Source organism: Xyrauchen texanus, chromosome 4 (genome assembly GCF_025860055.1).
Source record: "Xyrauchen texanus isolate HMW12.3.18 chromosome 4, RBS_HiC_50CHRs, whole genome shotgun sequence".
Classification (NCBI taxonomy): Eukaryota; Metazoa; Chordata; class Actinopteri; order Cypriniformes; family Catostomidae; genus Xyrauchen; species Xyrauchen texanus.
In genome coordinates, this window is record NC_068279.1 from 30,094,496 (window position 1) to 30,118,487 (window position 23,992).

The 23,992-nt window shown below is 38.0% G+C and overlaps 1 protein-coding gene across 1 annotated transcript in view; it reads right to left on the reverse strand.

Moving 5' to 3' along the window:
- The window catches only part of pdzd2 (PDZ domain containing 2), a 98,907-nt gene that overhangs the window by 10,149 nt on the left and 64,766 nt on the right, over positions 1-23,992 (reverse strand). Inside the window, exons 6-18 of the mRNA XM_052125962.1 lie at positions 22,679-22,778; positions 21,939-22,087; positions 21,249-21,368; positions 20,400-20,514; positions 19,778-19,851; positions 19,124-19,340; positions 18,277-18,394; positions 13,098-13,230; positions 8,096-8,168; positions 7,619-7,725; positions 7,228-7,402; positions 4,770-5,644; positions 3,046-3,190 (exon numbers count right to left, since the gene is read on the reverse strand). Coding sequence (XP_051981922.1) covers positions 3,046-3,190; positions 4,770-5,644; positions 7,228-7,402; positions 7,619-7,725; positions 8,096-8,168; positions 13,098-13,230; positions 18,277-18,394; positions 19,124-19,340; positions 19,778-19,851; positions 20,400-20,514; positions 21,249-21,368; positions 21,939-22,087; positions 22,679-22,778 — 2,401 coding nt within the window. The remainder of the gene's footprint in view (positions 1-3,045; positions 3,191-4,769; positions 5,645-7,227; positions 7,403-7,618; positions 7,726-8,095; positions 8,169-13,097; positions 13,231-18,276; positions 18,395-19,123; positions 19,341-19,777; positions 19,852-20,399; positions 20,515-21,248; positions 21,369-21,938; positions 22,088-22,678; positions 22,779-23,992) is intronic.

The following is a 23,992-nucleotide window of genomic DNA, read 5'->3' on the forward strand; positions in this document are numbered from 1 at the left end:
GAAAAAGAATGGAACAATCATTTCAAACTTTAAGGCCAGTTGATCACCAAAGTTGACTAATCACAATTGGCAATTCAAAACAAAAATAAATTAAATGCAGTTAAAAATATGGCAGAATGGTAAAAGAGGATGGTTGGATATAATGACTTAAGATCAAGATTACCCGTCATACAGTATTAATTCACCACCAAGTGCTGCAAGAAAAGCTCATATTTTAAAGACTTTAGTCAGTTTTACCTGAGGCAGATACCTCTTAAATCAATTCACAATTTAATTAAACACACAAACTTAAAATATGCAACATTTCCTGAAGTTTCATGCTTTAAAGGGGTATTTCATTATTCAAAGGGCACACCTAAAAGAGGTAGACCCAAAAATTGTGCATTCAACATGAATGATAATGAATGGTAAATGGTCTGCACTTATATAGCACCATTTTTAACCTTAGCGTTTACCAAAGCACTTTACACTGTGTCCCATTTACCCATTCACACACACACTCACACAACAATAACGGCAGAGCTGCCATGCAAGGCACTAACCTGCCATTGGGAGCAACTTGGGGTTCGGTGTCTTGCCGAGGGGAATCGAACCGCCAACCCTGCGATTAGTGGCCGACCCCCTCTACCACCTGAGCCACAGCCGCCCCATGAACATGACTTAGTGCAAGTTATTTTAAATATAAATGCTCATGTAAACAAACATTTATATGAGCATGATTGATCTATGTCAGGGGTTTTCAAAGAGGCCGTACCGTCCCCCCAGTTGGCATTCAAAGGATGCCAGGGGGCACTAAGAGCATATTAGTAGAGAGGGGGGCGTTAGGTTACAAATGGGGGGGCCTTTATCAATCATGTTAATCAAATCTATCGTCAAGTTCCTTTTTGCATTAAAATGTTTATATAGACTCCATTATACGGGTTGGTATGCATTTGTACCATTGTTCATCTGAATCTGAAGTCTAGCATCTGAAGTATCTGGTTTAGTAGCGTCAAATAGTCACAACCTCCGCTAATGCACCTGTATGACTCTGTAAGTGGATACAGCTCAATGGACAGAGCAGCACGAGTGCAAAGTAGGTAAGTTTTTACTCACAGACCGGTCTCAAGCTCTTAAATGCGCACCTCTGATCTTTGCAGCACTGTGAGAACCAGTGAGAATCACGGCACGAGACATGCAAGTCATTTGAATTCGGCACAGAATTCTACATCATCAACCTTGAATTTACTACAATAACACTACTATAGGCGTATTCATAATACGTATTATCATTTCACTTCTTCAGCTCAAATAAATTTGTCACATGCTACATTATGGGAGTGAGGAAATACATTTTTGTTACATCTTATAAATATTTGTATTTTGAATATATTTTTTTACATGTGTTTAGAGTAGGCCTACAGTTTGTAATAAAAAAAAAATCCAAAATTTGTTATAGAAATCATTGTTAAATCAAAGCACGAAAGTGAAGAAGATCCATGCTTCCATGTGCATACTATGGTCTTGTTACAAATACCACGGTTAAAACTACAAAAATAAATAAATACATTTACATTTTCATACAGGCAATTGTAAAATACACAATTGTTTTTTATAGATGAAATAGAAATTCATAAATCCTAAAAAAAAATTAAAATAGGCTAAAGTATTTTTGTTTTTGTGTAAGAAAATATAACTGATTTTGTTTGCCTTCAGAAATTCCAAGAGATGACTCATTTTAATCAATAAGAAACTTATGAAAGGAGTTCCAACTCAGTCACACTGTTAGAATAATTTAGTAACATAAATAAAGTGTTAAATTTTTACTTTTTATAGATGTTAAAGATAACCTTACTGTTGTTGTAAATGTACATCTACATCCAACTCAATATCAATGCTGTAATGTAGAATGAGCATTTCAGTGGGACAAAATATGCAATATTATTGTTCTTTTCATTTATTTTTGAAATATAATAACAATACCCCTTTTATTATTAGTTTCTGTCTCTGCATTTTCATTTTATATGCCCCAGATATAGCCCTCCATCTGCTTGAATTCAAGAAAAGCAAAGGGAATGAAGTAGGGGGACCTCCATCAAAAAAGCTTAAGAACCACTGCTCTATGTAATAGACACACAATGTATTGTTATTCACATATAAACATTAGGTGACAGACAGGTGTTGTAGTCCGACAAACACATAACAAATATATTAACACAACTGAACAGTAGTTTTTTGAGGCTATTGCTCTGTATGCCAAAATCAAATATATGATTCAAAAGATCTACTAGTAAGAAAGAACAAGAGTTAATAAAGTATAGTAAAGATTACAAAGTTTTTGACAACGTAAAATCAAATATAATGAATATTACCTCTTTCAAAAAACATTTTAAATTTGAAGGTAGCATTGCAACAGTTGTCAGAGCAATAACACCAAATCTACATTTCAAAATGACTAAAGGCCTCTAAGAAGCATTAGTGCTGTTAATCTACACTTCTACAGAGGCTACTGTAGTAAGATAATCAATAGTCACCATTGACAAATAGCCAGCAGCCTGCAGTTCCCTTTGAGCTGGTGAAGAGTACTGCCAGAAAGGGGAAGTCTGTAGTACTCTTATCTCTTTAAGGCAGCATGGGAAAAGACAGACTGGTCTTTTTATTGCAGTGGCAACTGCTAACAGTATTTTGTATAGTATAAACAAGATTTGTTTAAATTGTTATGCACTCTTTATATAATTAGGAATTAGCTGTAAGATTACTGAATATGATGGAGCACCACAGTCTGCAGGGAGGGAGGCATCTACAGCAACATGACACTAACACAGCATTAACTTCTATTCTTTCAAATCAAATTAATTTTGGATTGATTATAACTTGTATACAAATAAATTGGGAGCTATTTAGTTATATTATACTGAATCCTCAGATCCACAACCAGAGAAAATAGGTTGTGAAGTTATGAAGTTGTTTTAAAGGATCAACTTTCTTGTGGAACATATAAATGAGAAAACAAATTGGAAAAATCCATACCTCCAGGAAACAACAAACATTCTGGCTGCTACTCACCTGAGACTGGTTTCTTAATCTCTAAGGTCAATGTGACTGGCAGGTTGTGCATGAGGTCACAGATCTCCTGATAGGTGGATGTACACACACGGGTCTCACCAATAGTTACAATCTCGTCGCCTACACTCATATTCCCTGAGGCATCCTAATGAACAGATGAGAGAAAAATGGGTGAAATGCATCCCTATGATTAATTCTGGAGATAGTTCCTCCATGCCTCTGACCACAACCAGCTGTGTATTGTAGAACGACTGCCCTACACCTAGTATTCCCTAATATACACCGCACAACTTCCCACGGACACCTTAGGGGCATTTCGCACAGGATGTGTTCTTGCATTCGTCTGCATTTTAAAGGTACAGTAATATTTCTGTTTAGAGTGAAAACATCCATTTACTGGGGATTATCGAGATAAAGCGACTAATATTCTGCTGGTCATATGATCTCAACATGGCAGTGCTCTCCACTATTTAGAATAAAGCAACTTTTTTCTAAGATTAATATGACTAGTGTTTATCTGATTTCAATGTAAAACATTTAAAACAATAAATGATTTTTTCTTAAAAATATTTGCAAATGGCAAAAAATAAATAAGTAATAATAACTGGGCGCACCTTTAATTGTATATGAACATGCACCAGACTGCCATCTTTGAATGCTCTGTCAATGACTTAATCACAAATTTTAAAAAGGAAGAATATAAAAGTTGTCCATGTGACACATGCATCATATTCCATGTCTTCTGGAGGTGTACAATGGATTTTGGTAAGAAACAACACAAAACTTAAGTAATTTTTCATTGGAAATTCAGATGTCCGTAATACCTTCATGAGTGCTAAGAGATAGCTAGTTCACAGTGGCACTAAAAACAACATGAGCATTATGGAATACTTTTATGATAAATTTGGGTCCTATAAGCTTTAAATTAAAGGAATATTCTAGGTTCAATACAAGTTAACCTCAATCGACAGCATTTGTGGCAAAATATTGATTCCCACAAAAATGTCACTCGCCCCTCCTTTTCTTTAAAAAAAAAAAAAGAAAAGAAAAATCTGTGTTACAGTAAAGTGCTTATAATGGAAGTGAATGGGGCCAATCCATAAACGTAAAAAATAAAATACTCACTGTTTCAGAAGTATAACCACAAGATGTAAACAATATACGTGTTAACATGATTTTAGTGTAATAAAATCACTTACCTTTTCTGTGTGAAGTTATAGCCAATTTGACAACTTTGTTACCATGACAATGTAATGTCAACAAACACTGAAGCCCTAAAATGACTGTAAAAACAACGATTTAACCAACTTTAAAGCTCAAATAATACAAAGGTTTTAACAGAAGAATTAATGCAAGTGCTTTTCTAAAATTATAAGCTTGAGATTTCTGCCTTTAAACCCTCCAAAATTTGGCCATATTCACTTTTATTGGCCATATTCACTTCCATCGTAAGTGCCTCACTGTAACCTCGATTTTGGCTTTTTTATTAAGAAAAGGAGGGACAGGTAAAAAAATACATCTTTGTGGTTATTAATATTATGCCACAAATGCTGTCGATTGAGCTTAACTTATATTGAATCCGGAACATTCCTTTAAGGCACCATCCACTGCAATTGTATTTCAAAGACATACAGACTTGGAATGACACAAGGGTGAGTAAATTGTGATATCATTTTTAAAAAGTAAGAAAATCAATACAAATATAAAAAAGAATTTCAACCTACCCTCTCTGCAACACCTCCTGGTCTCAACCTTGTGATCAGCACCTTGAGAGGAGAGGACTTAATCTCCAGATCCAGACCAAAAGACTCAGTATCACTACGCTGGAGCACTATGGTTTCAATAGTGCAGACCCCAGCTAGCTCGCTGGATTCAGCCTTCTTGCAATGTAGCAGTCTGCAGGGAGGCTGTGTGTTGTTCTGCGTGGCCTGAGCAGGGGTTGATGGGAGTAATGGTGAATCCTCACCCTTGGGTCTTTGAGGAGGGTTGGGGCACTCAATGCTCATCATGCTCTTCACACGAGTCACGGCTTTGTGCTCCAGCTTTGGTGAGCGTCTGATCTCCTGCCCTTCCCGATGGGGTTCTTTTTTCACACCAAGGTTCATTCCAACAGCTGCTCCAGAGTTGTGCTCCATACAGCGAATGGGCATGAAGGGAGATTCCACACCAGGCGGCCCACAAGGCCCTTCCTCTGATTCTAGCGAGCTGCCATAGAGTGGAGTGGTTGGCTCGCTGCTGATTTGTCTGTGGCTTTCGCTGCTGTCCTGGCTTTCGTCATCAACTTCAAGAGATGAGGTGGCTATTACTATACCAGAGTCTTCCTCCTGGTGGTGGTGGGCTCCCTCCGTTACAACACGGAGAAGATGATGAATGGGACCACTATCCTCTTCAAGGTCGTTTTCATCATCACTGGGTTCATCCTCATAGCAGATGACCCGACGCTGGCGGAGAAGAGGGCTGCGCACAGAACTGGGGCTGCTGCACACACTGGCCTGGTGGGGAGGGTCTCCAGCACGACCAAAACCAGCAGTGGCTTTAGAACAGTCTGGGGTTGTAGGACTACAATCTGAGCCTCTATAAGAATCTTCCCTGTATATCCCTGTATGACAAGAGAACAGACAAATATATAGCTCTAGTAATTAAGGAAAAATCAATTACAGACCTTTTTAAAACAGGCAATAAATAAAATCTTTTGATGTACCGACTCGATTTGAATTTGAAGGTGGGGGAAAAGAAAAAAGAAGCGTTGTGTTTTTTTGTTTTTTTTTACAACCCCTATCCAAACCACATCGATATGTAATTTGAAATCTGATCAAAATAAGATATTTGGAAATGCATTTCAGTCTGAACGGTCAGACCAGATCACAAGTATTTACTTTCATCATCTGGGATATGGCGTGATTATAACAGTTTACACAATGTGCAGTACAGTCCAGTCCCACCAGGATTACGCTGCACTTTTTCCTGATTATTGAGGCCCAAAATATTGCTTTTGTCCAAAATTGCAATGTGATTTGCAGCTAGTTTTTTTTGTGTTACCTGTTAATGTTATTATGCATAGTAACTGTATATGTATTTACTATTATACAGTTAGCAAGTAAAAAATAAATCCCATACATTTAAGAGGTGAAGCCCATGATATGGCTAATACGATTTTAATGGAAGATCCTTAATCTTTTTTTATGTTTAAAATTTCAGCCTTAAACAATGCAAGTAAACTTTGGCTAAAACAGTAGACCTACGTTAAAACTGTAAACTAAAAACATAGTTATATTAACAGTTGGACCTGTTGCGCTTATCATCAGATAGCAATCATTTGATCTAACCGTGATTATTTAAGACAATTTCCATTTTTGAGCACTGAAAATTGTAATCACATTTTACTCATTTTAATATATGACATGAAGTCCATGTTTTCTATTTTCTGATACAAAATCACATTATGTGAGCACTCATTGACCTGCACTGCCCACCGCACTCAGAGCAGCACCTGAAGAGCCCGTGAAGAAATGCTAGATGTGACATATGCACGCCGTTTGTGGTCCCCTGAAAGTTTAGACTAGGAATTATCATTTGATAATGATCCCCCTCATGCATTTAGGCTATATAATACAGGACTAGGATTCCCATTAGATGTTGTTATTTCAGCCAAAATATGGGATGTACCAGCTATGGGACAGTTGTGTAACCCTATGTGGAGATGATAGAATGGAAGCTGTGCAGTTGGAGATGTTTTGACTGTGTGAAGCGAGTCAAGCATTTGTTTTGCCGCTGTCAAACATAGAGAAAATTGAATTGAGTGAGTTGAGAGTGAGTTGAGAATTCTTAGAATCACAAAATCCTGCAGGTACTGATTGTCAACAGCAGTCTAAGTTCACTAATTTAGAGCATTAATGCTATGACACTAATGTCTAATTTTTTCAATCTTTCTTTCACAGCGACAACTACTCTCTTACTATGTATAGTCAATACAATGGCAGCCACTGTATACAAGTTATTGACTATACTGTCAAACTACACATACAGATCTGATTACATTGCTTGCAAAATGACAGTGGGGACAGTCAGTCCTAAAGATTTGACTAAACAAATTATAGTTTTAGCCAAACACTGACATATTGTGATTTATATTTTTTATACACAGGAAAAATCAAGATGGCACTTGAGATTTAGTGGTGCTACCGTGTGGCTGAGGTGCAGCTGATTCCTCCATTGAAGTATTACAGCTCCTGCTGCTGTGCAGCATGTCATCATCACTGGATCCCATCGGCATGGTCTCAGAGAGGGAAGACTGACTGGGCACATTGTGAACTGAGAAATACTGAGAAAGCTCTGCTTCTGAACTCAGCGAGCCTTGCTGCAGGGACACATAAAGAGAGAAAGTCACATTGGGAACTCAGTGAAATCAGGATAAAGGTTGATGTTTAAATATTTTATTTAAAAGCCTCTTTCTGATGCAAAGTGTGATTTGAAAACTAATGTTGTAAAGTTTCATAACTCAAATTTAATGCTAATTTGTTACGTCTGATTAACTGATTTCCCCTGTGCACAGAAGTTTGAGTTGCAAGTTTACCCTGCTAGCTGGCTCCAGGAATCTCTTCATGGTCCAGCTGAGAGCTGGGTTACCCTCACCACCCTGCTTGACCTTAACAGTGGGAGATTGACTCTTGGACGGCAGGCCTGTGCAAGAGAGCACAAAGGAAAATGGCAGTCTTTAAAATCAGAGAACAGACATCAAACAAAACATGGCCAAGATTAAATTTCAAACAAGCATGTAGTATTCCCTACTGATGTTAAAAAAAAACATTTTTTTTTTGTGTTTCTCAAGGCAATCAGGAGACCACAAATGATAGTCAGATTTTAAATAAAAATATATGTTAATCATGTGTTAATATGTTGTCCAAAACTTTAGAAATCAAAGCCAAAACAGCTTTTCAGTGCTTTGAACTAAACTGAAAATAATAAAATAAAGTTACATGCATCTAGCTTTTACATTTCTGATACTGTAGATACCATAAAGGCTTTAGTTAGAGTAGACAGGGTGTCTTACCCAGTGAATGGGAAGAATGGCTATCTCTGTGTGTGGAGCGAGCGATCGCTTCATCCATCTCTTGTTCAGAAACCTGTAGGTGAAAGAGGCAATGAGGGATATAAGATATAAAACACTTGAATCCCATAGAGCTTGGAAAAACACCAGTTCCAGCCAGCAGCTTATACCTTGATTAAATATCACACAGTAACAGCAAGAGCAAAACTTTTACTGCAAATGGCCTGCTGTGTAGGAAACTTTCCTATTTTGGAAATGTCAGTACTGACCACAAGATGACACTCTTTGTTAAGCAGAAAAGAGTCAGCTTTACATTGGTTCCAAATATTATGTTTAAATGTACATACTCTTATAATCTTTGTCATATATTAAATGCAGGTTTTTTCTTATCAGTGGAAACCTTTGAAAAACAGTACTGCAATGAAATGACACCAAAGACACCACACTTAATCCATTCAATGAAGAAAACATTTCTTTTCTTGTTATTGATTCTGTTTCTGGCATTTCACATTAAATATGGATAACATTTACATAATGGAGAGCATTACAGGTATTGTGACAGCGACTGGCTGTGAATGCTTCAGATGTTGCCCTGGGTTGTATACACTAAGGATGTTGCTAAAGGCAGATCTATTGTTATCTTTTAGAACTCTGGCACAAAAGCTCTTGTCTCGATCAGGAAACAAATCAGGTTTTGCAAGATACATTTTCGGTTTTTTTTTGTTTACTTCAATGCAAGTGTCTTTCTCAATACAAATTCAACAGAACTGATCAAACGTATAATGAATACCCTGGTTTTCAAAAACAAAATTACAGTCCATCTATGACAATCAATCATAAATACCCATCTGCACACATAGGCTATGTACATACACACACACACACACACACACACACACATACATGTTGGTGCAGCTACCCTTATGAGGACTCTCCATAGACATAATGATTTGTATACTGTACGAACTGTAGATTATATCCCCTAACCCTATACCCAACCCTCACAAAAACGTTCTGCATTTTTACATTTTCAAAAAAACCTTGTTTAGTATGTTTTTAAACGATTTGAATTATGGCGACACAAGAAATGCCCTCATAAACCACATTTATAGCATAATACCCTTGTAATTACCAGTTTGTAACCTAAAGAAATTTCCTCATAAACCACCCAAACGCACACCCCTAAATGAATGTTGTTTACTTCAATGATTCATGGTCGGGGCAAATTAATAGGTGGATGGTGCTTTTGATTTACATTTGATATATGGCAGAGGGAGAGGACTGAGATTACTAGTGAGTTATTGAGGAGATGACTGAAAAACAGTGTGACCAAATTACTACACAGATTTTTGGGGCTTATTTAATTATAAACTGAACTTTAGTTGAAGATCAGCTTTGCCAGGCTGGGAGACCATCTTAATCAGTGATAATCTCATCAAATGTTTGTAGAAAGAAGGTTTTTTTTTTTCAACAGTAACAAAGACGAAGCGAAAAAGATGCTTATGACAATAATAAATAATCAGAGCTCGACATTAAGGCTTGTCCGCTTGTCCGGGACAAGTGGATTTTTTGTAGGACAAGTAGAAGAGAAAATTAGTTGTCCGACCGGACAAGTTAAATCCATCCATCGTCAACCGCTTATCCTGTGTACAGGGTCGCGGGGGGCTGGAGCCTATCCCAGCTGGACAAGTTAAATTTCAAACAAAATAAAATGCCATGTTACTTCACGTTATGTGCCACTCATTACGTCTATTTTACAGATTTAATTTAATCGATTTGAAACTAACTAATTTTTTAATAAACACAAGATTTTGACGCATATCCAAGGGTTTGTGCGGAGTGTGGAGCGCGCACTGCATGGAACAGAGGCGCGGGCGCGAACACTTGCGTTTTCCTATCAACAGTGGAAACAACTTAAATACTCTATCATTTCTGGTCATACTGAAAATAATAATACATAATTTGCAACTACTTTTATTTGTGTAAACTCACAATAACAAGAAAACGTGCTTTTGCAAAATAAAATAAAACAATCAGGCGCTTTCATGGTCTCCGTGAACTGAAACTGAACTGAAACAAAATATAGTCTATGTAACGTTAGGCTAAAGCTTGAAATGTCCACTTTTAAAGAACCAATTCGAATCGAAAGAAAATAGCCTAACGTTACCGTCTGATTATGCAATCCATATGAATTTCTCTCTAAAGGCATCCGCTTTACATCGGAGATGGAGGTATATTTCCAGCAAACACTGATTTAGAAAACATTAAAATGCCTCGTTATTTTTTCAGGTTATAAACAGACTGTTTATAAATCACCTATAGCCTAAATTACCTCTCTGTATATGGTTCGAGAGTATGGCTCTTCTCATTCAGCACTGCGGAAAAATATCATTACCGGGTTTGGCCAATTCTAGCGGTTTTTGACGAGGTTTTGGGCTGGAAAACCTTGCTGGCAGCAGTGGTGGAGAGTTATGTTTCTTCAGGCTCCGCAGCCCGGCCAAGCGCCAGGAAAAGCTCCAAAAACAAGAAGTCACCTTAAACCAACAACATACGAATTAAAACGGGAACGAAATTTTTTAACCAAATGGAAAGATGAATTCGACTGGGTTATTTATGAAGACGGAGTAATGTTCTGTGGCGTCTGTCGGGCGCAACCCAACCTGGCTGACAAGTAAGTGACGTTAGCTAGCTAACTTAGCGTCGGCAGCTGTGTAGCTACTGTAAGCAAGCATTAAAGCATTAGTTCACCTCAAAATGAAAATTCCATCTAATTTTCTCCTCCAACTACAAAATCGTCCGACTTCTTTTTTTTATTTTATAATTATTAATAAAAAAAATAATATTTCGAGACCAGCACAAGACCAACAATTGTGGTTATAAAAAGTATAAATATTTTTTTTTTTTAGAAAATGAACGATCGTTTCGCTAGATAAAGACCCAATTCCTCAGCTGGGAACGTGCACAGCCCTTTGAAGCACTTCAAAGCCCTTTTAAACTGCATCGATTTGGACTTCAACGTGTTGTTAAGCTTAATCATATTTATTTAGGCATATCATATCAGTTAATTGCCTAGGCATTGTTTCTAATTTAAAATCATCTATTATTTATATTTCATTTCAACTTTATTTCAATTGCTGAGCAATGGTTGTGCTTGAAGTCCATTGTGTGGAGAAAAATCCTGAAATGTTTTCCTCAAAAAACTTAATTTCTTTTCCACTGAAGAAAGAAAGACATGAACATCTTGGATGGCATTGGGGTGAGTAAATTATCATAAAATTTTCATTTTGAGGTGAACTAATCCTTTAACAGCATTTGTATTGGTTGTACAATGTACATAGTTAAATATTACTAGCCATTTGCCTACTTTAGCAAGTCACAGTATTTCCAAGCCCTGATAATGTACTGAACTGTAACTGAGATGACGCAGTAAATAATTCCTCTTTCAAGTAACTGCACGGTCTGTATGTTACCAAAGGATCTTGGGACGAAGCTGCAAAACAGTACATAACAGAAATTGTGTAAATGTTTTAAATGCTTTCAATGGTTTGTTCGAATTCTGCATTAGCAAAACACAAAAAAATAAATGAAATTATAAATCTTTACCCGGGCAAGTGACTTTTGTGCAAGGACAAGTGAAACATAAATTTACTTGTCCGAAGGACAAGTGCCTCAAAAAGTTAATGTCAAGCCCTGAATAATGTTGATGAAAATGTTGATGAGAAAAACATACTGCAAGATATTAACAGTGCACAAAAAGGAGAAACAATTGAATCATCTAATCCAGTGTGTTGGACATTTCTCTGCTTGAATTGCATGAACACAAAAGCGCTGAAAACCAGCTAAATAAACCGCTATACAAACAGGTTAATTACCGTAGTCAAACACATGCGATTTATACATGTGATCCATTATTATGTCCAAAACATACTGTATATGTAATCTGCACAGACAATGAAGCAAATCAGCAGTTGATCTTGAACAAGTTACGTGCTAGTCAGAATGCACAACTTGCACTGAGTGAATAATGTTTGCCTAAAAAAAGGTGATTTCAAAATACAGTAACTTGAAAATTAGCTAATACCTTTATTTTTAATTTTTATGCAATTATTTCAGGAGCTTTGGATTTCACAAGTAGTATTTTGTTGTGTCTTTAAAGTTGTATAAATGCTTAAATTAGTAAATGTTAAAAAAAAATTCTAAATGTTTGAATATTGAATTAACTTTTGGTCTGGGGTCCTGGGTAGCTCTGCGAGTACCACCCCTGGAGTCGCGAGTTCGAATTCAGGGTGTGCAGAGTGACTCTAGCCATGTCTCCTAAGCAACCATATTGGCCCGGTTGCTAGGGAGGGTAGAGTCACCTGGGGTAACCTCCTTGTGGTCGCGATTAGTGGTTCTTGCTCTCAATGGGGTGCATGGTAAATTGTGCGTGGAGGGTAGCATGAGCCCCCACATGCGGAGTCTCCACAGTGTCATGCACAACGAGCCATGTGATAAGATGCGTGGAATGATGGTCTCAGAAGCGGAGGCAACTGAGACTTGTCCTCCACCACCCGAATTGAGATGAGTAACCACGCCACCACGAGGACCTACTAAGTAGTGGGAATTGGGCATTCCAAATTGGGAGAAAAGTATAAAAAATACAAATAAAAACCTTTGGTCTATAACAGTTTGACAAATGTTTTTGTCATTTTGCACATTATCATTAACTAAAATCTGTCATTTTAGTCATTTTAATTGACTTGAATGAACATGGCGAAAACTTGACTAAATTTAAGGGATATTTTTGTCAAAAACTAAAACTATGACTAAAACACAATGCTAAAAATTGGACTGATCTTAAACCATCTAAGACCAGGAAACCAGTATGCTGGTTTAAGAATTTTTTCAGCAGGGTTCCCAAACTCAGTAGCTTCCTAAACTTAGTAATTAATGAGATAGTTTGGATATAATTTTTTCAAGAGTTAGAACAGAGTTAAATTGAGATCATACAAAGTTTGGCTCTTACTTTGGGTTTGGGATGTCGGCTAATGATGAGGCTGACTGGGCCGGGTCCACATTCACTCAGAATGGCATAAGCTTCACTCAGGGCTGCATGTCTCAGGCTTATAGAATCCACCTCTAAGAGCTGGTCTCCTCGACTAAAACACACACACACACACACACACACACACACACACACACACACACACACACACACACACACACACACACACACACACACACACACACACACACATTAGTCTTTATTAACAAGAATTTGATAAAACTTTGTATTTCAGAAATTATTAGCTTTATTTTGGTATATTCCAGCATGATTTCAGAATTGTGATACCAGCCTCACAATCAGCCAATCAAAGTTCTCCATCCCCAGCCTACTGACACCACCTGTGGCTCATCAAAGTTGCCCATTAGTATTATTATAAAATACTTTTTTTTCTTGAGTTGTAGCTTTGTGAAGTATTGAGTGCATGCACCTTACAGAGCCTTATCTTGTTTTGTCATTGCCTGTTTTGTATCATTGCCTGTTTTCTGACCACAATTTTGAATTTGTCCTTGTTACTAAACTTAATTCTTAAGTAAAGTTTCTGGCTTTGCACTAGGGCTTCCACTTGCTTCATTACAGAATACTTCACCATGGAGGACCCAAAAAAGCATCTGATTGAACCAAGAGTTCCTATTGCTATTGTGCTTGAACAGCTACATGCAGCATTGCTTAATCAAAGATCCACAGTAGCAAGACATGCCACACTTCTAAATAGCCAAGAGGAAACTTAAGCCCAAAATGAATTGTTGCTAACTGAAATACTGGAAATCCTATAACCTATGACCAGTCCCGATTCCCCAGCCCAACCACCCACGGCAGCAGCTGCTAACATATATGATCATTCCAGATCCCCTCCAGTGCCCTTGTTGCACCACACCTACCAGCGCCCCCTTGATTTTATGGCAAAGAAGCTGAGTGTTGCGGATTCTTAACCAATTGTTCCCTTGCATTCAAATTACAACCCACCAGATATTCCACTGACTGTTCCAGCATTGCAGCCATTACCACTCTCCTCACTGGTAAAGCTCTGGCATGGGCCACAGCGATCTGGGAACAACAATGGAAAATCAGATTTTCAATAAAGAAATGCAGAAGGTCTTTAACCATTCAGTCAGTTGTTGGGAAGCAACTAACCAACTCAAGCTTTGTCAGGGTAATCTCAGTGCTGCGGTCTATGCCATCACATTTTGAACCCTTGCTGCAGAGAGCCAGTGGAACACTGATGAACTGATCTCAACCTATCACCATGGCTTGTCTGATCCTCAAGGATGAACTGGCCTCCAAAGAATGGGTAAATGACCTTGAGTCCCTCATTGACATACCATACATGCCTGGATAAAAGGTTACGGGAAAGATGAAAGGAACACCACACATTGGAGCCTCAGTCTTTCCGAGAATTGTCCACTATCAACTCCAAGGCAATCTCAAAGTCCACCTAACCCTGATTATCAATTTATATGGACATCAGCAATCAAACTGTCCCATGCACCCATCCAGAGAAGAATATCTGTCAGACTTCTGGTTGAGAACTTCAGACTTACTCAATGTTTCTCACAATTCTCTGTGCCTGTGCATAAATCAGTTGGCCCTGACTCCATGTCTCTCACAGTGATAGTGGCCTCAGGAGCTGCCAGCAAATTCCTGGATGAACAACTGTCCAGAAAGTTGAATGCACTCCTTCAAACCATCCTCCCCTTCATATCCACTAACTGGACAGTCAACCATTGTGTAAACAGACAGTAACTCCCCAAACTGCCAATCTTACTCTGCAAGTGGGAGTACACTACAAAGAATTACAACTGCTCCTTATCAAGTCACTTAGATCCTCTGGTCCTTGGACACCCTTGACTTCAGCTACATGACCATTTAATCTCCTGTTGACAAGGTGAGCTTCTGTCTTGGTGAACCCACTGTCTCACATCATGCTTATCTTTGCCATGTCAATTTACTTCAGTGGAAATCGCTTCATAAAGCACCCTTGATAATAATCCTGTGGAGTACAACGGGTTCCTGGATGTGTTCAGCAAGTCAAAGGCAGCTGCGCTAACTGCACCTCACACCTGAGACTGTGCAGCAGACTTGCTTCCTGGTAAATATCTCCCTTGAAACAAAATATTTCCATCTCTCAATCTTAAACACTTAATCATTACATTGATGAAGCTTTAAGTCTTGGCATTATAAGACATTCCAAGTCACCTTCTGCAAGTATTTTCTTTGTAGGAAAGAAGGATGGGGGCTAAGACCCTGTATTGACTACAGTGCCCTAAATTATATCACAGTCAAATTCCACTACCCAATTCCATTGATCCCTGCTGCTCTGGAACAACTCCATTCAGCAACCTTATTTACAAAACTAGACCTCAGAAACGCCTACAATCAAATGGAAAACTGCATTCATCACCACCAGGGGGTTCTATGAACACACTGTGATGCCGTATGGTCTTTCCAACTCACCAATTTTCCAGTCTTTCATCATTGAAATCTTCCAATACATAATAAATACATTTTTGATTGTGTACATTGATGATTTGCTCATTTCTAACCTGACAGATCACATCCTGCCATATCTACCTTCAACCATTTCAAATAGCTCTTTACAACAGTCCAAGTTTTAAAACAGCCTGAACCCACACTTCCGTTTGTAGTAGAGATTGATGTCTAAGAGGTTGGAGTAGAAGCTGTCCTCTCTCAGCACCATGGTATACCTTCCAAGCTTTTTCCCCTATAAGCTGTCTTCTGCAGAACGTAACTATGATGTGGGAAACCATGAGCTTCTAGCCATCAAGTTGGCATTGGCTAGAGGCAGCAGTTCATCTGTTTGTGGTCCTGACTGATCATCAGAATCAATTAATTGGGAGATATAACGAATACCCTGCAAGAAGCACTCCACTCTGATCCCAGTCCACCTAACACACCTCCTGCCAAGACCTATGTCCCAGCTAGAATTCGAACTCAACTCGTGCATTGGGTTCACACCTCCCTTGGCTCCAGTCATTCTGGCATCACATGGACCATAAAATGACTTACCCACAAGTTCAGATGGCCAAGGCTCCACGTCGATGTGAAGGATTTCGTAGTGTACTGCCTCGTATGTGTGCTCAGTCCCTACCCAAATGTAAACTTGAATGCTTACCCATTCTCCATCGACCATGGTCTCACAGCAATGGACTTTCTAACCGATCTGCCCCAATCTAATATCTATACTACAGTACTAGTCATCATAGTTGGATTCTACAAAATGTGCCATCTCATTCCCTTTGCTAAATTACCCACTGCAATGGAGTTGGCTGAATGTCCGTTTGAGCATGTTTGCTCATCTCTGAGGACATTGTTTCAGACAGAAGATCACAATTATATCCAGAGTCTGGAGAATGTTTTGTAAGCATCATGTCAGCTTGTCTTCAAGCTACCATCCTGAATCAAATGGACAATCAGAGAGGCTGATCCAAGAGGTTGGATGATATCCTAGATGCTCCAGCTCCCCTCCAGAAAACTCAGTCCCATGTACATCGGTCCGTTTAAGATTTGAAAACGCATTAGCCCAGTCACATATCATCTACAGTTACCATCCAGATATCGGATCTCCTCTTAGTTCCATGTCTCCCTACTGAAGCCTGTCTACTACAGTCCCATGTACCCATCCTCTACATCTGCCATACCTCCTCCCTCAATAGATCTTGGTAGAGAAACAGCATATACTGTATGGGTTCTGTTGGATTCCAGACATTGGGGAAGGCAGCTTCTGTACCTCGTAGACCGGGTAGGCTATGGCCCTGAAGAACAGTCCTGGTTCAGCTCATGACATACTTCACCCTTCCCTCATTGAGGAATTTCACCTGGCTCACCCTGACCAACCATCCCCAAGCCTACGTGGTCATCCAAGAATTGCCTGCCTTACTCCAACTCCGAGGTCAACAGCCTGGTAGGCAAACTCTGGCTTCAGGTGCAGCTTGTGCAGAGGGAGGAACTATGACACCAGCCTCACAATCAGCCAATCAACGTTCTCCATCCCTGGCCTATTGACACCACCTGTGGCTCATCACATTTGCCCATTAGTGTCATTATAAAATACTTTGTTTTCAGTTGTACTTTGTGAAGTATTGAGTGCACACATCTTGTTTTGCCATTGCCTGCTTTCCGACTACAATTTTGGATTTGTCCTTGTTACTTACCTGAATTCTTAAGTAAAGTTTCTTGCTTATTTCATTGCAAACATTTTCCAATATGTGCTTCAATGAATGCAAGAAAATCTGAACTTTTGACTTTTAACATACTCAATGTTCAAATTCACAACTTTTCATTTTACATCATAACCAAGATTAGTTTTTCTTTCCAAAATTTTAAAACGTGTTTAAATTAGATTTTTTATGTGGTCTCAGATAGTTGGACCCCACGGTATAACAAAGATAACCTAAAGTTTATTTCAAATTTAAAAACCAATTGCATTTGTGAAAAACAAAATGTCTGAAGTAGCCTTATATTTCTCTTCAAACAGCTGCAACCACTTTCATGACTAGATCCAACATTTAGGACCTCATTCTATCCCTAGACATAAAAACCACATTCATGGTTTTCTGGCTCTTATTGCACATTCTTTTTTAGTCAAATACAAGTCTGCAAGTTACATCTTAAAAGGCAGAAGCACATACACCTCATACACTATCAAATCACAACAAATATACAAGCAAGACAGACTTAGGTTTTAAGGATGTTATACACATGAAAGGGAATTGGCAAACACTTATACAGACACATGCAAATTGTGGGCTCTATTGGGAAAATAAAGATCTATGTGACTGTTTTCCCTAGTGGGGTCTTACTCCTACCTCTCCCTTCCTTAATTAAATTTAAGTGAATAATTTAAGATTAAAGATCAAAGGGGCCCCATGTCTGCTATGTCAGAGAAAACAACACCATTCACTCTAAACTATATGTATCTTTTAAATATGGCAACATACTCTATGCATTATGAACCACTTCACTGCAATAGCCATGAAGGAGAGTAACACCATAATCAAATGGTTTCATTTGTCTGCGTACACTGAATGCCAAAATACTACATGATGTGACACAATCATAGCCAATCAGCTAAATTTTTATTTTCTCACTTGGTGGATCTATAATCTGACCAAAAACCTACCTGAGTCTGCCATCCATTTTTGCAACAGATCCTGGTGCCAAGCTGTGGATGTAGATTCCAGGAGCGCTGTTCTCTAGTGTTAGACAGCAGACACCAATACCCAGCCCCACACCTGGCTCTGATACACACACAAACACAGCATTCCAAAAGGTTGAGTTCACTACAAGCAAAGCAATAAAGGTATTTAAGATACTGTAATCATATAATTCAAAGTATTACAATTATTCAATGTAAGAAAAATAATGTCAAAGAAATATGCATTGTCCCTGAATTGAATATGTTAAAGGAACACAAATAATGAGAATATCTTTTGATGGGTCTACTTATTAGCAGAACGATCCAAGAATAATTAACTTATTTTGGCAGAACATATAATAAGCCCATGACTTAACCACACATTCATTCTGATGCACAGGTGTAAGTCTACACAGCTGAAGATTATTTGGAATAAAAAATATTTAGCTGATTGCTGAAGTCAGTTTCACATGTCAAGGAGAGTTGCCATAACTTTGAAGTTGATGGGGAAATCAAGACTATATTGACCAACTTTGCAAATTTTCCCCAAAGCATACAATATATAAAGTGAATTAGCAGAACTTTTAATATGTTGATACAGTAGTGTTTCAAGACAAGGGTTAGAAACCCAATGACGCCAGGTTTAAACCCTGGAGCACATGAGTGTGCTCAATATGCTTTTATTAAATTTTAAGTGATTTCCACTGAAGTAATTTGACAAAGCAAAGACAAGCATGATGTGAGAGTGGGTTCCCCAAGACAGAAGCTAACCTTGTCAAACAAATCTCATCAAATCACTATATTTGTTTGTAATAGAGACACACGATTGTACCTTTGTTTAATGTCACCTCCATGATAACGCGGTCTTTGGGACCTGGCCCCTTGCGAGAGTCCCCATCTTCAAAGCTAGGAGGGACTGGTGTCCCACCACTGACATTTGAGTTTGGCGAGCTGGATCTACTGAGCAGCGTAGGAGTGGGACAAGGGGTAAGACTGGGGCTTCTCAGACGGGTTCGCACAGTTAGGGTAACTACTCCCTTCTTCAGTTGCTAAAATGGAGAAGGAAGTCATTCATTTAATACTGGATGGGACAAACATCCAAAGAAGCCAGCTGTTGCAAAAAAAAAAAAAAGAACGAAAAAAAAAAAATTGGTTTTAAATGCCTCAAAATCCTTAAACTTTTTTATACTGAATTTGATTTTCAACTCCAGATTTTTAATGTGGTCTCAGACTTTTGGACCCTCACTGTAAATGTTTACTGTACAGTAATGCTACTTGTGGACCAAAGAAAATAAATTAGAATCAATCTAATTGAAAGCAACAGGTTACGCATTTCTAGGAATTCCTTTCTTTACAAACCATTGCTGAGAAAATAATTCAAGGGCATGGAATTGAGTTCAATGATCTGGATAAAGGCAGGGATTAATTCCTTTTTGTGGTTTCATGCACCGTTGCAATTGTGTCTCAGGATGACTGAGCAGTTTACCTTGAAGGTCTGAATGGCCTGCTGGTGCGTGAGGCCTTGGAGAGATTCTCCATTCACCTCCAATATCTCATCACCTGAAAGAGACAGAATGAAGAAGCAAGAGTTAGAGGAACAGTTCACCCAGTTCGATTTGTTCAATACTTTGCTTCAGTACTGTATACTGTAGATATCATTGCCACCAAATGGCGTTGGTTCTTGTATCAAGTTACCAATCATGATACAATGAAAACGTGACCGCAATTGACATTTAAGCGCGAAAGAGGTGCGGAAGATTATCAATATTTGATGAATTTTCCTTTTTGAAGCTAGCATTTCAAATTATTATTCACTTTCATTGTATGAAAAAGAGTTGCATGGCTATTCTGCCATGATCTCTTTTGTGGCAGAAGGAAAATAATACTGTGTTGGAACGGTTAGGGAGTAAACGATGACAAAATGTTAATTGAGGAAAAAAGAGAACAGACAATGGATAGATATTCAACAGTGAAAAGCCCATGATAAAAGGCAGAGAATATGAAAACACAGCTAATTATTCCCATGCTATTTTTAGGTCCAACTGCTTTGATGACCAATTGTTTCAAGTGCATTAGAGCTACTGTATCATGATCAGGAGTGTGTTTACCTTCTTTGAGCCTCCTGTCAGCTGCTGCTGCTCCATTGGGAAAAATGGTCTTGACAAATATACCCATCCTTCCCCGAGCTGAATCCTGCCCTCCGACAATACTGAACCCCAGACCCTTGACACATTCAAAGACATACATCTCTATGAGCCAGGTTTACAATAGTACAGGTGTTGATATATCTGTATTTTGTGTATGAGTGTGTGTGTGAATGGGTGATTAGGACACAGTGTAAAGCGCTTTGTTAACCTCTAAGGTTAAAAAAGCGCTTTATAAGTGCAGACCATTTATCTTTCTATATGACATTCTTTACAATTTGAACACTGCAAAATAATTTTCTTAAAAAAATTTAAATAAAATAAAAAGTCTTACTTTCTGGTATATATCAAATTAAGTATATTTTTCTTACACAAATGGCAAATAGCTTTTCCTTGTTTTAAGCATAAATCTAACAAAATTGAATGAGGTTTTTGTTTAAAGCAAGAAATAAACATTTGCCAACAGGTTTGGAAAAATAAACTTAATTCAAGCTATATTCTCTAAAAACAAATGAATTTATCTAGCTTTTATATTTTTACTGGAATACAACACAACACTGATCTACGAGAATTTCATTTTTTGTTTTTGTTTTTTACTGTGAATGAATCAAAACATGAAGGGATTTTCCCCCATATATATATATATACAATAGAGATAATACATATATATATATATATATATATATATATATATATATATATATATATATATATATATTATCTTTATTGTATATATATATGGGGAAAAATCCCTTAGAAAAAGAATACTTGTGGTGACAGAATATATTGTCCAGGCTGCAGGGCCTCACACACCTTGCCCTGTCCTTTCATCAGAACAATGTTGGAAATTATAGATGGCTGTGCCAGTCGCCATGGAGACTCCACTTGAACGGTGCTCAGTGAACGAGATGATTTCTTGACGATTTGATATTCCTGAAGAGGATGATAAAAGAGGGCATGAATAAACAATGAGAAAAAAATAAGCATTATTTTATCGTTTATAACAGAGTACAACTGAGAACAGAGAAATAAGTAGCTATCATTAGCAGGAACAGCTATGAAATAAATGAAAATCACTTTGGAGATGAGTATCAGCTAAATTTATGTAAATGTAATGCAGTGCTGTTGCACTGGCTTTCGGTCAGTATTGGGGCAACAAATTGAGGCTATTACATTAGATTCAGTTACAAACTACCGGTAATTTTATATTTGGGTTCATGTAATGGTTGAGACTTTTGACAAACATTATAATTAGTGCAGCCAAAAGAAACCCTCCAGCCTAACGTAAAGAAAGACTGAGTAGGGGGGATTAACTTTGAAGTGGTCATGCCACAAAATAATTTTGGTTTAGGACAGGAATAAAACTTGCAACCCATGTAATTTTAACTAGGTACCTTGGACAGAATCATGGCTTGATGCTAAATAAGCCAAAAATGTTACATACTGTGGGGTCATCTAGCTTGTAACTCATGGTTGATGAAATTATCTAAATGCAGTAATGACCTGTCGGATGCCAACTGTGTCCAGTTGTTGAGGAAGAGAATGTTTGCGTCCTCCTCGTGCAGGCTTTGTTGCCATGTCACTTCCGGTTTCACCATTTTCCACGACTAGCTCATCGTTTTCGCCGACAGACTCCAGACGACTCCCTCCACCTGATCAAAATGTTATCAAGACATTAAATTGGTAGAATGCATAAACTAACATCTAATTAATACATTTGCATTCACAGTGGAAGATAAATATAAAATTAATTCCAAGCAATACGACTGACAGAAACTTTTCTTAGGGATAAACAGATTTGGGGTAGGGTTAAGTTTAGGGGTTGGTGTAGGGTGTCTGTGGGATAAATAGTAAACATGCTGCATTGATGCACCTATACTATAGGTTATTTATAGGGTGCAAACAGTATCTGCCACTATCTGCATCTAACAATGTTAGCACTTAGCATTAATTTATTTAAAGCCATGCATAACTTGAAAAATGTATATTCACTTTAGAAAAAGAAATTCTCAGGCCTGGAAATCACAATAATAAAATTCCCTGCCATTTCCAGGTTTTTCATGACAGTGGGAACCTTGTTCATAATGTCTATGATGATTAGCATAATTAAAGCATAAGTTCAGTACACCTTCACATGGTACAAGAATCTATAATAAAGGAATTAGAAATGGTGGAGCCACCCTTGGCTACAGTCCAGTACAGTGCAATCCAATTACAAAGTTTTCATGCTCTACATGTTTGACCTTGAGCCCTGCTGCGGAACTTCATAGGTGTTGGGCTACGGCAACATCCCTTGGGACCCTCAATCCTGCCATATTCCTCCAGTTTGTCAAGCTCTGTGAACTAGAGAGAAGGCAGAGTGAATTAGTGAACTATCCTTGAACAGTCTGACAGGGAAAGTCATGAGACAAATTAGAGAAAGCACACATTTTTCCATTTCCTGTGACCTTTGGTTTGCCTTTCACTGTGCAGGGCAAGAGCAATGTTGCAGGCTCATGCTGCTGAATTGTTAGTAATAATTTTACAGACAGAGATCAAATCTCTTGTGTGTGTGTGATAAGAAAGGAATTCATGGAGGCTTCTTGGAAAAGTGGAATGTAAATATGGCATGTGATTTTGCCCTTGCTCAAGTAATCTGGTATTGTAACTTAACTGAACCAATTAATGTAAATTCAGTATAATACAGATTTGCAAAGAAATTAGCCTAAAATTAGCAAATGTTATAATATTTTGTGTGATTTTTTTTCACCAAAGATGACTGTGATTTCAAAGTCTGTACTTTTATACGGGAATCACTAAATGCACTTACCAAATAAATGGTGCAGCACAGACCAATTATGTGCACAGTCCACAATCCAGCACACTGATATTGACTAGACAGCACATTGTGGATCACTTGCATGAACAACTGGATAGTGCGGCACAGACCACAGAACCTGTACATGCCATTTTAATTCTGGCAAGAACGTTCTATTAATAAGTGCTTTGGAGGAAGTAAAACATCTCAATTGGCTTGAAAGCCACAACATTATAAACAGCAACTATGTGGAAAAAAGCATAATGTGTACAGTCAGAATAATTTAACTAGCTCTATATAAATAAGGTGTTATTTACTTCCATCCTACTCTAAAGCAGAAAATTCTGTTTCAAATTCAAAAGGCTCCAGATGCTTGGATGATCAATAATAATCAGTAACATAAAATGTAATTAAGTTACTTATGCTAATAGAATCATTGATTAGATAAACAACCAACTTGGCAGGTGTGGATGTCCATATATGTAAACTATCACTGAACACTGTAATAGTTGTCAATAGTATTTAAGTGAGGGACTCTTGCAACCCTTCATGTGTTGAGCTTTGGACTTCAGATCAGAATTTGGCTGAGGATCATGTGAGCAACCTCACCCACTTGTTTTAGTGTGTGTGTGTTTAGCGTGTCCCACCCCTACTAGCAAAATGTCTCATGTTTTTTTGATAATGGGGAAAATACCAAACTGACTGATATAATGGATACTATACTCTCCTTTAATTATGATACACTCACAGAATCACAGAA